Source organism: Mustela lutreola, chromosome 2 (genome assembly GCF_030435805.1).
Source record: "Mustela lutreola isolate mMusLut2 chromosome 2, mMusLut2.pri, whole genome shotgun sequence".
Lineage (NCBI taxonomy): Eukaryota > Metazoa > Chordata > Mammalia > Carnivora > Mustelidae > Mustela > Mustela lutreola.
In genome coordinates this window covers 155,971,349-155,986,821 of record NC_081291.1, presented here as the reverse complement: position 1 = coordinate 155,986,821, position 15,473 = coordinate 155,971,349, and the positions used below count along the sequence as shown (strand labels likewise).

Sequence of the window (15,473 nt, the reverse complement as noted above, 5' to 3'; positions counted from 1 at the left end):
CAAACACAATACTGAGTTATTACATCTGTAAAATAGAAGTTCTGACATTATTTTATACTTTCACCTTTCCTCAACCCCTGTATCTAATTAGTCACTTAGGTTTCATTTATGGTTTGTTTTTTATTTTTAATTTAACTTCCAAAATGTCTCTAGAATCCTACCCTCTTAAGCATTCCCATTGTGTTAGGCAATCTCATAATTTTCTCCATCCCCAGACTTCCTGTCCTAGTTCAAGCCCTCAGTTTTCCAACTAGACTGCTTGCTTTTTTTCTCTCCCACCACAGTGTAGCTAGCCATTTTTCTAATACATAATCTAATCATGTTGCTTCCATACTTAAACCCATATGATACTAAAAACCTTTAATACCATAAAAGGTTCTGTATGACTTGGCTGTTCTCTCTCCCACCAATTCCATGTTTTTTCCTGTTTGCATATACAGTCTACAAGCTAAATATACAATATATTACGTAGAAAGCCATAGATGTACTGGGCTGTTCCAAACCTCTATGACTTAACAGATGCTACTACTTCCTGAAATGCTTCTCTTTCCTTTATGCTCTTTCTTCCACTGATCTTGCAGATTTTGACTCCACTTTCAAGATCCAGCTCAGTATCTTTGGAAGCTTTCCTATACTTACCCAAGGAGAAATGATGCTCCCTTCTCTATGTCACACTCTTATTTGTTTTTGTGAGAGGGAGAAATGATTTGTTTTGTGAGAGTGAGAAATGATGCTCCCTTCTCTATGTCACACTCTTATTTGTTTTTGTGTTCCCAATGCATATAAGAATGCCAGGCACGCATGCATGCATGCATTTTTGTTGAACAATTAAGTGTGATATCTGTCCTTTCCTACTAAACTCTGAGTTCCTCAAAGCAAGGTCTCTGATTTGAGGAATTCACAGTTTAGCAGAAAAGGACAGATATTACACTTAAGTATTTGGTCATGTTCAGAACTCTTGGTATACTACCTGACACAAAGTAGTGAGTAGAAATATTTAATAATAAACAGTGAAGCTCTTCCTTTATTAAATGTGATAGCACATGTAGGCTATAACACTTACTTTGAATATGCATTCATACTGCTTTAAATTGTGGTTAAGTATTAACATTTCAGTATCTAATTTTCTCAAAACAGTTTCTTTTAGCCAGTGTAACTTTGTATCCTACTTAGTGATGCTGCAAAATGTCTTTTTCATTAAGACAATATGTATCTGACTATTAAAAAGAGCTGCTGGCAATTCTTTTGGCCCAGTTCTTTAATCCTATTTATCTTAAACAATCCCGAGATTTTGTTGCTTCAATTCATTTTTAAATATGCACGTTTTATTTTTATTTATTTTTTTAGAGAGAGGGGAAGGGGCAGAGGGAGAGAGAATCCTAGCAGGCTTCATGCCCAGCATAGGGCAATCTCACAACCTTAAGATCATGACATGAGCCAAAATCAAGAATCGGAAGCATAACTGAGCCACTCAGGCACCCCTTTAATACGCATGTTTTAAAACATACTACATATACAATGTATATTTTAATATGCAATGTTTTTATATAGTATGTATTCTTTATATGTGTATTAGTATGCTATGATTAATAAATTCATTTGCTTAATAAATATTTACTGAAGACCTATTATGTTATTACAAAAGTAGGGATGAAGTTGTAATGAGGAACATATATATCTGATGAAAACTCAACTTTACAAAACAAAGGTCATACAATTAAGATTATAAACTCTTACAGCATATGCAGTTCTCCTGTGATTAAAATATAGTACAGTGCTGGGGGGCTCCTGGATGGCTCAGTAGGTTAAGCCTCTGCCTTCGGCTCAGGTCATGATCTCAGGGTCCTGGGATCGAGCCCCTCATTGGGCTCTCTGCTCAGCAAGGAGCCTGCTTCCCCCCACCTCCTCTGCCTGCCTCTCTGCCTACTTGTGATCTCTGTCCAATAAATAAATAAATAAATAAATAAAATCTTAAAAAAAAAAAAAATCTAATACAGTGTTACTATAACAGCTAAAATATGGGGCACCTGTGTGCCTCAGTCTGTTAAGCATCCCAGTCTTGATTTGGGCTCGGGTCCTGATCTCATGATTGTGAGCTCGAGCCTCACTCCACCCTGGGCATGAAGCCTGCTTAGCATTCTCTCCCACTCTCTCTTCCCCTCCTTGCTGGTGAGCGTGCTCTCTCTCTCTCTCTAAAAAATAAAAAAATAAATAATAATAATAATAACTATAGGTAATATATTAACTATAGGTATAATAACAAATATAGGTAAGTACTTGCCATGTACTAGACAGATTTAAATGCTTACTAGTTGACCCTTGAACAACCCAAGTTTGAACTGCATAGGTTCATTTATATGGGAATTTTTTTTCAATAAATATAGTACAGTACTATAAATGTATTTTCTATTTTCCTATGATTTTCTTAACACATTCTTTTCTCTAGCTTACTTTATTGTAAGAAAACAATGCATAATACATAATAACATATAAATATGTGTTAACTGTTTATGTTTTCAGTAAGGCTTCAGTCAACACTAGGCTATTAGTAGTTAAGTTTTGGGCAAGTCAAAGTTATACTTGGGTTTTTGACTGTGCTAGGGTTAGCTGGGGGTCGGTGCTCCTAATACCCACATTTTCAATAGTCAACTGTATGTGCATTCACTTACTTAAGTATGGCAATCCTAATATTATTATCTCCATTTTGTAGCTGACAAAAGTGAGTCACTAAAAGATTGAGTTACTCACCCATAGCTAGTAAAGTAAGTGTTGGGGCTAAATTTGAAACCAAGCAGAACTACTCTAGAGCAGTATTTCTTAATCTTTCTTTCACTATTGTCATTCTTGTCTAAAAACAAGTCTTTAGACTTGTTTTTTTTCCTAATCATCACCCTCCAACGGAATTTCAATACCACAGCTCTACTGTATATCTGTTTACATACTGTGGCACTTTAATGTGCAAACCTCCACCCTCTCAACAATTTTGGCCCCTTAAGGAACGATATTGTTCCTGTTTATAATTTGTACTCTTGTGCCTGCATTTTTAAAAACTATGGTAAAATGTTAATTAAAACTTTTCTATCTTAACACTTTTAAGTGTACATGTTATTCCAGTGCATGCACTTTTAAAGCCAATCTTCTATGCATTTTGCTACAAATTGCACAGAAGGAGACACAAGCTAATATTTCCATTTTAAAGTGTCTGCTCTTGTATAGGGAGTATATCTGTTTCATCCTTTACTATATCTGCTTCAGAAAGATGCCTTGGCAAGTCAGTTATGAGAGTTCATAGGAGGCCAGCTACTCCTGCCCTTTTAGTTATAAATACTGCTACATAACTGGCCTACATAGTCTTTTAGTGAATATTCTGCAGTTCTCCTGTTCTCTGGTCCATCAGATTTTGCCACATTGCTTCCTTTTTCCTCTTGCAGGGATGCCAACACCAACTGGGTCTAGAGGCTATTGGTAGTTTGTCCCTACCTACTTGTATTTGGGTGTTCACAGGGATATATTACATGGTTTTATCATAAATGTTCTCTGGATTTCAAACACTGCTATCTAGTTGTTCCTTTTTTTTCTCTTTCAAAGATTTTATTTATTTGTCAGAGACAAAGAGAGAGCACAAGCAGGGGGAGCAGCAGGCAGAAGGAGAAGCAGGCTCCTCACTGAGCAAGGAGCCTGATGTGGGACTTGATTCCAGGACCCTGACCTAAGCCAAAGGCAGACACTTAACTGACTGAGCTACACAGGCATAATCCCTAGTTGTTCTGTTTTTATACGAGGATTCAAAGAGACCAAAAATGATGTTGTTGTCTTTACCACCACCATCTTCCCACACCTTATTCCTCCTCCCAATCTCTTCCTCCCAGGACTAGCTTTTGAATTATGGTGACTTAGGTTTACCGTCTTTTAAATACTGCTTAAGAGAATAGCTGCTAACCCTTTATTATATTTGCTCTCTTTGTTGTGGTGGTCGTTGTTAACTACAAGAATCAAACATTTTTGAAAGATAAGCCAAGTTTTAAACCTATCCTTTTAAACCTATCATATGGCTGCCTTAAAGAGATTATTTTTGTTCTTCAATAAAAAAAATTCCTCAGGATGGTGAGAAGCCAAGACAGCTTTACCAAACCAAATTCTGCTCCAAAGAGTACAGAACAAAAATATTAATGGACAAATTATATGTTATCAATTCAATCCAAGTAACAATCACACTTTTTTCACTTTGGAGATAATAGTGACTGATACATGGCAGGCACTCAGACTTTTCTTGAATGAATGACCCAGGAAAGCCAAAGTTGGTTGTCTCTGTTTCTGAAATGTACCAGACATCCTTTTTCACCCTTTTCTCTGGAAAGAACTATCTTCCTAAATCTGACTCAACTCATGTTTCAAATAAAGGAAAAATAAACTACTGTTTCGGAATTTTTGTAAGCTTTTCTTCATTTACCAAATCTGACAGGAATTCAACAACAAAGTAACCCTTCTGGAAGTTTCACCCTATATTCATGCTTATTATACTTTTTTTTTTTAAAGATTTTATTTATTTATTTGACAGAGAGAGATCACAAGTAGGCAGAGAGGCAGGCAGAGAAAGAGAGGAGGAAGCAGGCTCCCCACTGTGCAGAGAGCCCGATGCGGGACTCGATCCCAGGACTCTGAGATCATGACCTGAGTCGAAGGCAGCAGCTTAACCCACTGAGCCACCCAGGCGCCCTTATTATACTTTTTTAAAAAAAGATTGGGCGGCTGGGTGGCTCAGTGGGTTAAAGCCTCTGCCTTCAGCTCAGGTCATGATCTCAGGGTCCTGGGATCGAGTCCCGCATTGGGCTCTCTGCTCAGTGGGTAGCCTGCTTCCTCCCTCCTCTCTCTCTGCCTGCCTCTCTGCCTACTGGTAAAATAAATAAATTATAAATAAAAAAAGATTAAACCCTAATTTAATAAACAGCATGATGGTGTTGGCTGGATTATCTCCCCTCACTACTAATAAAATGTTATCCATCAAAACTGATTCATTAGTTACACAAACATCAAAACTGATTTACCTGTAAGATATAAAATGGACACGAGATCTACCAAAATCATTAAATGTGACAAACACTAACGTATCACCCGAAGTCTAGTTTACCTAATAGATAGCTGCTTACTATTTCTCTCCACAATTCCTCTACATAAACATTTTTGGAATCCACACAAAACCCTTGCACTGTGATATTATTACATGCCGGATTACAAGCCAGATATTATTATTACTAGTATTATGCTGTAACAATCTCTCTTTCTCTTTCTCTTTCTGTCCCTCTGTCACACACGCACACTCGCACACTGAAGTCTCCAAATAACTGCCCCTGCCCGTCCAAGTGTATTATTGTTTCTCCTGGAACACGGTATTCGTACGACCTTTGAGATAATCGAAAAAGAGTAACGAAAGGTATCATAAATATGAACCATCAGCTCCGTCAAGAAGTCTAGGCGTTGGGGGTGGGGTGGGATGCAGGTCCGGGTAAGGGAAAGTAAACAAGGTGACTCAACCGCGGAGGCACTGATTATATTGTTCGTACGCGGGTCTGTTGCTTTCTTGGGAGGGATGGCGGGGGGGGGGGGGGACTTCGAATACCTGCTCCGGCTCTCCTGCCTCTATAAGGGAATATGCAGCTCCCCGGGCAGGAAAGGAAAGAACTCACTAAAATGCTCCTGCCCTGGACTTAATTTCCGAATCGCGGAAGGCCCTACGCCGCGGCAGAGCTGTCAGAACTGCCGCGATGCCCGCGACTCTGCCCACGGACATGAAACCCACGTCTTCGCCCCCATTCTGAGGGTATCTTCAAACCTTCTCCTCCCTTCCCTTCATCGATCATGGGGCAGACGACGAGCAGAAAGAGGAGGCTGGGGAGCCCAGTCCCAGGATGAGGGAGGGCCGCGGGGCCCGGGTTCTCGGCCTCCTAATCCGCTGCCTCCTAGCTCACCCACCTGATGCTCTTTCACCACTTCACTGAGGCAGGGATACCGCTCCGAGATCCATCGGTAAAACTTGGGGACTCCCATTTCGACCGTCAACGCTAATTCCAGTCAGGGCCAAACCGAAACCAAACGCCCCGCCGGGGCCTAAGCTGCTGCCTCCGGCCGTCGCTCCCCGGATGACAACACACCGCCAGCCCGACCATAGAGAGCAGTCGACGGGCCTAGAGCGGCCGATTCGAGGCCGCTTCCCCGGGGCGGGGCTCTAATCCCGGTTCTCGCTCACAGCCAAGCTCCCTGGTGGTTGTGTTTAAGAGGGTGGCGGCGTGCGGGTGTGTTATATTTAGTTCTGGCAATGTCGGTTGACCGAGTAGACGTGGGAATGGTGTGAAAACCTCACGGGCCTGCTGGAAGAGTTTTGGAACGGGGTATTTGTCCTGACTGCTTCTGTGCCCTGGCATTACTAATGTCAGTCTTTTTCAACACAGATTTGGAAAGATCTGGTGATTTCTTTGGTTTAGTTTATTTCGTTTGGGGAAGGGGAAGTTTTTTTTCAGAGGGATATAACCCTATATCAAAACTTCTTTTAAAAACTTTTCCCCGCAAATTATTTGTTGGAAAAAACGAATAACTTCCTTCCACCTCACCCTGATTCCTCCTTAAGTCAACATTAAACGCCCCTCGGAACTATGGTATACTTTCACATTCTTGTCCCTTGTGTTCATGTTTTTCTCCCATCACACTCTAAGCCCGTAAGAAAAGCACAATATCAAGAGAACTTAAGTGAAATTCTGTTATAAAGAATTTTTCCATTTATTTGAATAACCGCATTATTTTGTAAATATTGTGAATTATTTTACATCAGCAAGAAAATTTACAAAAAATGGGACATTAAAATCTTTAATTTCAAAATCTTGTGAAATTTTAAGTGTCTTCTAAGACTACTAGATTCTGTTTTCTGGTAAACTGTCCGTATGACAGGATCTTTAAAATTATTTAGTTTTCATATTCATGCCCCTTGGTTTATATTTTTTTCTATTACATTTTCAACCATGCAAAAGTTTTATTAAGTGATCTTTATGTGTGCATTATGTTTATATCTGTTTTATTAGACTAGACTGTCAGTTCCTAGAGGGCAGGGAACGTAGCTCTGTGCAGGAATCTAGCATAGTGCTGTGCCTACAGCATTTATTCAATGTAATTTTCTGTTGTTCAAATGAATCCTTTTGCTAGTAGTACTTAAAAGAAAACTCATAAAAATTATAAAATGAAATCAGGCTGGGTTATTTCTTGTAAATACATCTTTCTAGTACAGAAAAACATAAGATGTTCCATTTCTCCAGTTATAATGAACAATTATTTTAGGAAAGTAGTTTAGGGGTGCCTGGCTGCCTCAGTTGGTAAAGCCTTCAGCTCATGATCCTGGAATCTCCGGATGGAGTCCCAAGTTAAGCTCCCTGCTCTGTGGGGAGTCTGCTTCTCCCTTTCCCTCTGCCCCCTCTACTTGTGCTCTCTCAAATAAATAAATAAATCTAAAAAAAAAAAAGGCAGTTTATTTCTTAACAACATCATATATTATTTTAAATATTATTAACAATAAGGTAGTTAATACCAGTTGCTCCAAGAACATAAACTTGTGCTGTACTTTGAAACTGAATAAACAATCACAGGTAATACCAAATGCACTAATTTTAGATTATTTGCATATTCTCTGAAGTAGTTTCATTTCACATATATGGGGTCCAACCAAGGTACATTTGGCACAGTAAGTTTTCATCAGTAGCTTCTTGTATAAGGTAATGCACATGTCCTTCAATAGATAATGGCAGCCCTGTCACTCTGTTTCGGGTCTTGATTACACCTTGCAGTCGCTGCTCGATGTCAAGAACATGGGTCTTGGCCTAATAAGAAGAAATTGAAAATCAATCATAAGTGCCAAGAACCTAATAACACCTGAATGTTGATAATTTGAAATTACTACTTTTTGGGTGTTTGACAAATGTTCATGTCATTTTGTGAATCATTACCCCCTTTTTAGGAGCAAAAACAGGTAAAAGAGAGAAGAAATGAAACAAATGCAACTTGAGATAACTGATTTTGAGGCTTGCAATGTTGATTTAGCATCAACTGCATGGACATTTTTCTGGACTATGTGAAATACCTGGGAATCTCTTCCACACTACAATTCTAGAAAAATAATAATTTAAAAAATTTACCCCAAAATGTTAGGACTAAAATGTTTGAATGAATATTCTAGTAATAGCAACAATACTTTAAATGCCTAATATTTAGATTATGTTACTAAGTGCAAATGGAGTTCTAAGCTACTTGGAATGGCACACATTTCTCTCAATAAGAAAGCTTATCAAAATGCAAAAATAAGAATGTTATTAGAAAAACAATTCTCAATCTATTCTCATTTAATAAAAATGATTATCTGCAAACTTTGAGACTTCAAGCAACTTTAGTAAGGAGTAAATTGCCATATATTAAAATTGAGACCTGCTGCTTTGTAAGTTCAGGCAATCTATGCGCAAGCTTTTCCCACTGTATCTCATAATTCTAAACCATCTGAAGTTAAACAAATGTGTCTTGAACTTTATTACACAAATTATAATAATGTTAACATTAGTAATGACAATAAAGAAAACTTATTGACACCTTCATACTAAAGAACGACATTTCAGGGGTACCTGGGTGGCTCCACTGGTTAAGCATCCAACTACTGATTTTGGCTCAGGCCATGATCTCAAGGTTGTGAAATCTGAGTCGCATGTCAGGCTCAGTGCTGGGCATGGAGCTTGCTTAAGATTCTCTGTCTCCCTTTTCCTCTGCCCCTTCCCCTCCCTTTCTCTCTTAAAAAAAATAGTAATAATAATAAAATAAAGAACTAGATTTTCAGAGTATTCATCGGTCAGTCACTGACAGTATTTTGAGTCAATTCGCATTGATAGAGACATACTGTGTCACCTCAAATCAAGCTATACCTTCTACTAACCTTTTCATTGACAACCTCCCCAGTTTCATTCAGTGATGCCTTGGAATGTCCTTTCACTGGTTTACTCCATTCCACAAGAGGATCATGTATAAAAGTTTTTAAGACACTAAAATGTAAATAAATATAATATAATGTTATCTTTGTAAAAAGAAATGTCACTAGTAGTCAACATTTAGGTGAAAAATAAGGATGAGAAGCTAATGGTAATATTCTTATAATATATATTAGTACTGCATCATTAAGATGTGAACTTACTGTTTTGGACTGAGGGGTTGAAAGGAAAGTGAGGAAAGGGGAAGATAGAGGGGGATCTGAGGCACTCTTGGAGAGTAGAGCAAGGTGAGTTCTGTGTGCATTTCTAAATGCATACAGTACACTTCTATAAACTACCTATGGAAAAACTCACTCAGATTCCTTGTAGGCACCTCAAATTCAGTATTTCCAAAACAAAACTCATTATCCTTTCCCGAACTATTTCACCAGTATTCCCCAAATCAGTAAAGAACAACATTATTCACTCATTTGTCCTAAAAAAAAGTCTAGGAATCACCCTTGGCTCTCCTTCCTTATAACATTCAATTCTACCTCCTAAATGCCTTTAGAATCTATTTACCTTCATTACTACTGTCACTATCTCATCCAGTGCACCATCATTTCTTTCCAAGTTACTCAAATGGTCCACTAACAAGTTTTCTGGACTCTAGCCCAGACTGCAACTGTAATTTTTCTGCAGGGTAAATCTGATGACTTCGTTTTTTGTTTTTTTTTTTTTTTAATTTTCTTCTTACCCCAACCCCCACTGCTTCTGGTTGTTTTCAGGACTAGGTGTAAACATGTAAACCAGGCCCATGTGGTCTTTTGATAATCTAGCCCTGCCCATCTGTGTGATCATCACAGCGCCATCTACGTGAAGTGTATGCTCTAGAAAACAGAATTACATTTTTTAGGCAGTCCATGCTTTCACTTGTCTTGATATTTCTTCACTCATAACACTCGCTCCCCCTTTGTGTGGTCAATTCCATTTATCATTAAGGTTTCAGCTACTTCCTCCAGAAATTATTTCCTGACTTCCCCAGATTGGAAGGGGCTCTTAGAGTTTCACAAGATGCTGTACATAACATTCCTTTGCTCTGTGAGGAGTCTGCTTCTCCCTCTCCCTCTGCCCCCTCTACTTGTGCTCTCTCAAATAAATAAATCTTAAAAAAAAAAAAAAGACAGCTTATTTCTTAACAAAAACATATATTATTTTAAATATTATTAACAATAAGGTAGTTAATACCAGTTGCTCCAAGAACATAAACATAACATTCCCATGACTTATTTCATAGTTGAAAGTTTGTACCTCCATCCATTTTGCCCAGCCCCCACCCCCAATCGCTGGCCACCACCAGTCTGTTTTCTGTATCTATGAGCTCAGGTTTTATTTATTTTTCATTTGCTTTTATTTTAATTCCAGTTACTTAACATAGTGTTATATTAGTTTCAGGTGTACAGCAGTATAGTGACTCAACAGTTCAGGTGTACAGCAGTATAGTGACTCAACAGTTCCATACATCACCCTGTGCACATCATGACAAGTATACTCCTTAATTCCCATCGCCTATTTCACCCATTCCCCACTCTCCCCTTTGGTATAACCATCAGACTGCTCTCTATAATAAGAGTCTGTTCCTTGCTTTGTCTCTCTCTCTCTTATTTTTTTCCCTGTCTGATTTGTTTATTAAATTCTACATATGAGTGAAGTCATGGTATTTTTCTTTCTCTGATTGACTTACTTCACTCAGCATTATATGCTCTAGCTCCAACCATGTCATTGCAAATGGAAAAATTTCATTTTTATGGCTAAATAATTTTCTATTGTATACATATACCACATCTTCTTTATCTATTCATCAATGATGGACACCTGGACTTATTCCATATCTTGGCTATTGTAAATAATGGTGCTATAAAATCAGAATGCATGTATCCCTTTGGATTAGTGGGATTTTTTTTTTTTATTCTTTTGGTAAATACCTAGTAATTCAATTGCCAGATCATAAGGTAGTTCTATTTTTTTAAGACTCCACAAATACGTGATCTCACATATTTGTCTTTCTCTGTATGACTTAATTCATTTAAGCATAAACGCCCTCAAGGTCTATCTATATTGTTGCAAGTGGCAAAATTTCCTTCTTTTATGGCTGAATAGTATTCCTGTGTGTGTGTGTGTGTGTGTGTGTGTGTGTGTGTATACACACCACAGTTTTTTTTTAACCCATTCATCCATCAATGGACACTCAGGTTGCTTCTTGGCTATTGTAAACAATGCTACAATGAACTATAAGTTATACCTTAATAAAGCTATTATTTAGGGCGCCAGGGTGGCTCAGTTGTTAAGCATCTGCCTCTGGCTCAGGCCATGATCCCAGGGTCCTTGGAATGAGCCCCACCCGCGTCGGGCTCCCTGCTCCCTGGGAAGCCTGCTTCTCCCTTTCCCACCCCCCCTACTTGTGTTCCCTCTCTCACTGTCTCTCTGTCAAATAAATAAAATGTTTTAAAAAAAGCTATTATTTTAAAAAATCTACTTCAACCAATGCAAAGTGGCTTCTAGTATAAAAAAACAATATTTAGGAACCAATAATTACATTCAAGATTACTGTTAAATTGTTTATAAAACACACGTAATTACCTCATTAAAGGCTCTCTCTGATCTCGCATCAGCCTCATTGTAACTTCACAAGCCCTTCGAAAAAGACCTTCTGTTCCCATAGGACCCATTCCATTAACCATATTATGAGTCAATCGAAATGGAACAATTTCTGGAACTTCAAAGGTTTCTCCCTTAAAACAATGCATTTTATTAAAAAGTAACAACGTTAAAATTTTAAATCTTTATGCAAAAAAGTTAGAACTTCATGTCTAGATGCTAAGCAAAGTGCAAAGTACTGTCAAAATATTTATATTTTTAACTATATTAAAGGCCTCTGTCACAAAGAAGCCATGTAACTCTATCTTTGATCTAGAGGATGGATGATCACCTGTCACTGAATCAGTATAGTGAATAATACTATAGAGAAATTTTTATTTCTTTCAACATTTAGTATCATATTAACTTCCTTATTGTTCTTCTTGAATAATATAAAATAAAACCAAATATTCTTATATTTTTCTTTTTAAAAACATTCACTTTAAAGCAGGAAAGGAAGAAAAACAGCCAAATGTTAGATGTTCATATCCCTCAGACAGAATATATAACATACAATATAATGAAGTCCAGTTCATTTACTTTCTGCCATTCTCAACCTGCCTCCCATAAGGACTTTTTATCCCCAAACTTACTGAGTTTCCCTAAATTCCTTTCTTGTACGTTTTAACATATACTAGTGGTTTAACTCTGATTTTCTTGGTTTCCTGTGACAGCAGAAGGCAATCCTTAGAAAATGGGGATGAAGAAAATTGGGGGTTAACCCACCAGTCTGCCTTCTAGAATCATTAACATTGGAAAATTAGAAGGGGCTTTAGGGAGAGTCCAACCACCTTAATTTATTCCCAGGCCCCACTCTGGATCTACAGAATCTCCTGGTATGTCTCCAAGGTATCTGCATATTTTGCTTAAATTCTTGGATGATTCTGATAACGCTGCCAGGTTTGGAAACGCTCACATTAAACTCTTATGTCTCTCTAAAACCAAGTCTCAGTAAAATGACCTGATCTGCCTATGTTCACATAACTAAGAATTGAGTCAGAACTTGAACCTTTGGATTTCAAGTTCAATGCTGATTTTACTCTATCACTATTCTGAGTTCTCTTCATCTTAAGTTGCTTTACTGAGGACTCAGGGATTCACCAATCAAAACCAGTCAACAAACTCTTAGTGTGACTCAACTGTGACTATAACTGCCACCAATGGGTATGTTTAAGAAAAACAGTTGTTGAACAAAGGAAATTGGGAGAAAAGATACAATTACTAGAGTAAGTCACATCACCTACCTTATTGAAGAGACAGTTGAAATCCACATGTACACATTCACCAGTCAGAGAATCAAAGAGAATGTTTTCACCATGACGGTCTCCAAGCCCCAAGATATAACCAACCATTGACATAACTGCAGTGGAACGGCAGTATGCTGATCTGCTACTGTACCTAAAGAAAATCACAAGGCTTTCCAAGTATCTTCATGCCACATGAGGCAACATAAATCTAAAATATTTTTTTAAACATTAACCATAACAATGTATTATCTTCTTGGTAACTTACCATGATGTAGGATCAGGGAATGTCCTCAGAAACCACTCATGAAAAACTGGAGGATGCCTCGGTAGGAGAAATTCTCGGAACACTTTGAGTTTTTCAGACAAAGCTGCAGCTTTTGGTAGCATACACTGGCGGAGTTCTTTTCCTGTCATATAAACTCCTGCAAGGTAGAGTGTTTTCCATTAATCACAAGCCAAAGAAGAAAAGAGGCAACTTTATAAAAAAAATCTATTTTTATTCAAATTGTTAAACAAAAATGCAAGAACAGAAAAATTGCAATTATGCATAGGTAAACTTATTATAATAAAATAACACATTATGTTTCCCTATACTTATCTGAAGTGAAGCTACTTGTTGATGAAAATGTCAACAAAACTAATGTAGAATCAACTAATTCCAGAAAATATCACTCAGAATAAATCCAATGTAAAGAGTACCCTTGGAATTATAAAAATGCTGCAGCCCTCACTAAAATTATAGTGATTTCTCTGTTCCTCAGCATGTAGTATAGATCCATACAGAATCATTATTTAAAAACCTACAATGGTGCTCTGAAATAATTTACTCTGTGTGAATGCTAGCCTATAAGCTTCATTGTACATCTTGTTCTTGAGCTAATCTTGTACAATGGAAATCATCTGGAGAAACAGAACTTTTTCTTCTGATACACTGGTTAGCCTATATAATGACTCCAGTCTATTAAATGCCTTTTAGGCCCACCTTGGTTTGGTGCTTTTTATACCTGAATCATGACCAAAAGTTTTATAGACAACTTTGAGATTTGAGGGTTTTTTGTTTTTATTTTTTAAAAAATATTTATTTATTTGATAGAGAGATAGAGAGAGAGAGCAAAAGTAGACAGAGTGGCAGGCAGAGGGAGAGGGAGAAACAGGCTCTCACTGAGCAGGGAGCCCGATGTGGGGCTCGATCCCAGGACCTAAGTTGAAGATAGCCACTTAACCAACTGAGGCACCCCGCTGCCCTGAGATTTGAGGTTTTTAGATTCAAATGTTACAGTTCCCATGTGTTTATGATATAAAAAAAATTTTTACTATTTTTAACAACCAAAAGCAATAATTAAATCACACATAATATTTTATCTTTCTAATAAAATATCAATAGCAAGTTCCTTGCAATAAGAGTCCAATCTTTGAGTTTCAGCTCTGCAACTTATTAACTTTGTGAACTTGGGTAAGTTACTTAACCTCTGGCACTGTATATAAAATAGAGATACTCAGACTTAATAACAATAAAAAATAAAGTATATAACATACTTAGCACAATAATACAGTAATTTATCTGTATCACTTATTGTTATGGGTTAAACTGTACCCTCAAAAAAATGTGTTTAAGACCTAACCCCTAGGACCTGTGAATGTGACCTTGAAAGACAGGGTTGTTGCCCATGTAATCAGGTTAAGATGAAGTCATTAGGGTAGGCCCTTATTATAATATGACTACTATATAAAATGTTATATAGGAAGAGAAAACAGAGACATACAGACTTAGAACACTATATGATGACAGGAGAGAGAGTGAAATGATCCATTAAAACTAAGGCACATCAAAGATTGCTGGAGATAGCAGAAGCTGACAGAAAGTCTTGAAAGAGATTCTCACCTAGAGCTATGAGAGATCTGGCCTTACTGACACCAAGATTTTGGATTCATAGCCTACCAAACTGTGAGAAAATACATTTCTTTTGTTTGTAGGACTTTGTTACAGCAGCCCTAGGGAAATGAATACACTTATTTTCTACATTATTCTGATAACTTCATCTATTTACTTATAACAGACTGCATCATATGCAATAAAAATTTTATTTCGAAATAGTTCTAGACTTACAACAAAATTGCATAGTGATACAAAGAATACCCATATATTCTTCACCTAGCTATTTTTAATGTTCATGTCTTTTTTAATAATAGCACAATTACCTAAATTAGGAAATTGATAGTTACAATGTTATTGACTAACCTTCAGATCTTATTCAAATTTCACCAACTGTCCCACTACTGTCTTTTTTCTGGACCAGGACCAACTCAGGACCCCATATTACATTCAGCTGTCATGTCTCCTTAATGTCCTCAAATCTGGGAAATTTCTGTCATTGTCTTTCATTACCTTGACATTTTTAAAGAGTTATATTTTTGTTTCTCCACTCTAAAGTTACTATTTTTTTCCCTTTATAATAAGTATGCTGTGGGGAGATATTCTGAGACCCAACAAATAACCTGTTTCTCATCACACTTTTGCTCATTCATTTTAGGATCCATTGAT

The 15,473-nt window shown here is 37.3% G+C and overlaps 2 protein-coding genes across 5 annotated transcripts in view; both read right to left on the bottom strand.

The window, feature by feature from the left end:
• Positions 1–6,177, bottom strand: part of XRN1 (5'-3' exoribonuclease 1) — a 103,824-nt gene extending 97,647 nt beyond the window's left edge. The window contains exon 1 of one of the 2 annotated variants that reach the window (XM_059163878.1): positions 5,971–6,177. In XM_059163878.1, the coding sequence (XP_059019861.1) occupies positions 5,971–6,045 (75 nt within the window). In that variant the 5' untranslated portion in view covers positions 6,046–6,177. The remainder of the gene's footprint in view (positions 1–5,970) is intronic. The other variant, XM_059163879.1, reaches the window with a different exon arrangement.
• Positions 6,178–7,491: 1,314 nt separating this feature from the next.
• ATR (ATR serine/threonine kinase) overlaps positions 7,492–15,473 on the bottom strand; it is a 91,736-nt gene continuing 83,754 nt past the window's right edge. For all 3 annotated transcript variants that reach the window (XM_059163874.1, XM_059163876.1, XM_059163877.1), the window contains 5 exons: positions 13,197–13,353; positions 12,929–13,082; positions 11,628–11,779; positions 8,957–9,062; positions 7,492–7,859 (listed from right to left, as the gene is read on the bottom strand). In XM_059163874.1, the coding sequence (XP_059019857.1) occupies positions 7,686–7,859; positions 8,957–9,062; positions 11,628–11,779; positions 12,929–13,082; positions 13,197–13,353 (743 nt within the window). In that variant the 3' untranslated portion in view covers positions 7,492–7,685. The remainder of the gene's footprint in view (positions 7,860–8,956; positions 9,063–11,627; positions 11,780–12,928; positions 13,083–13,196; positions 13,354–15,473) is intronic.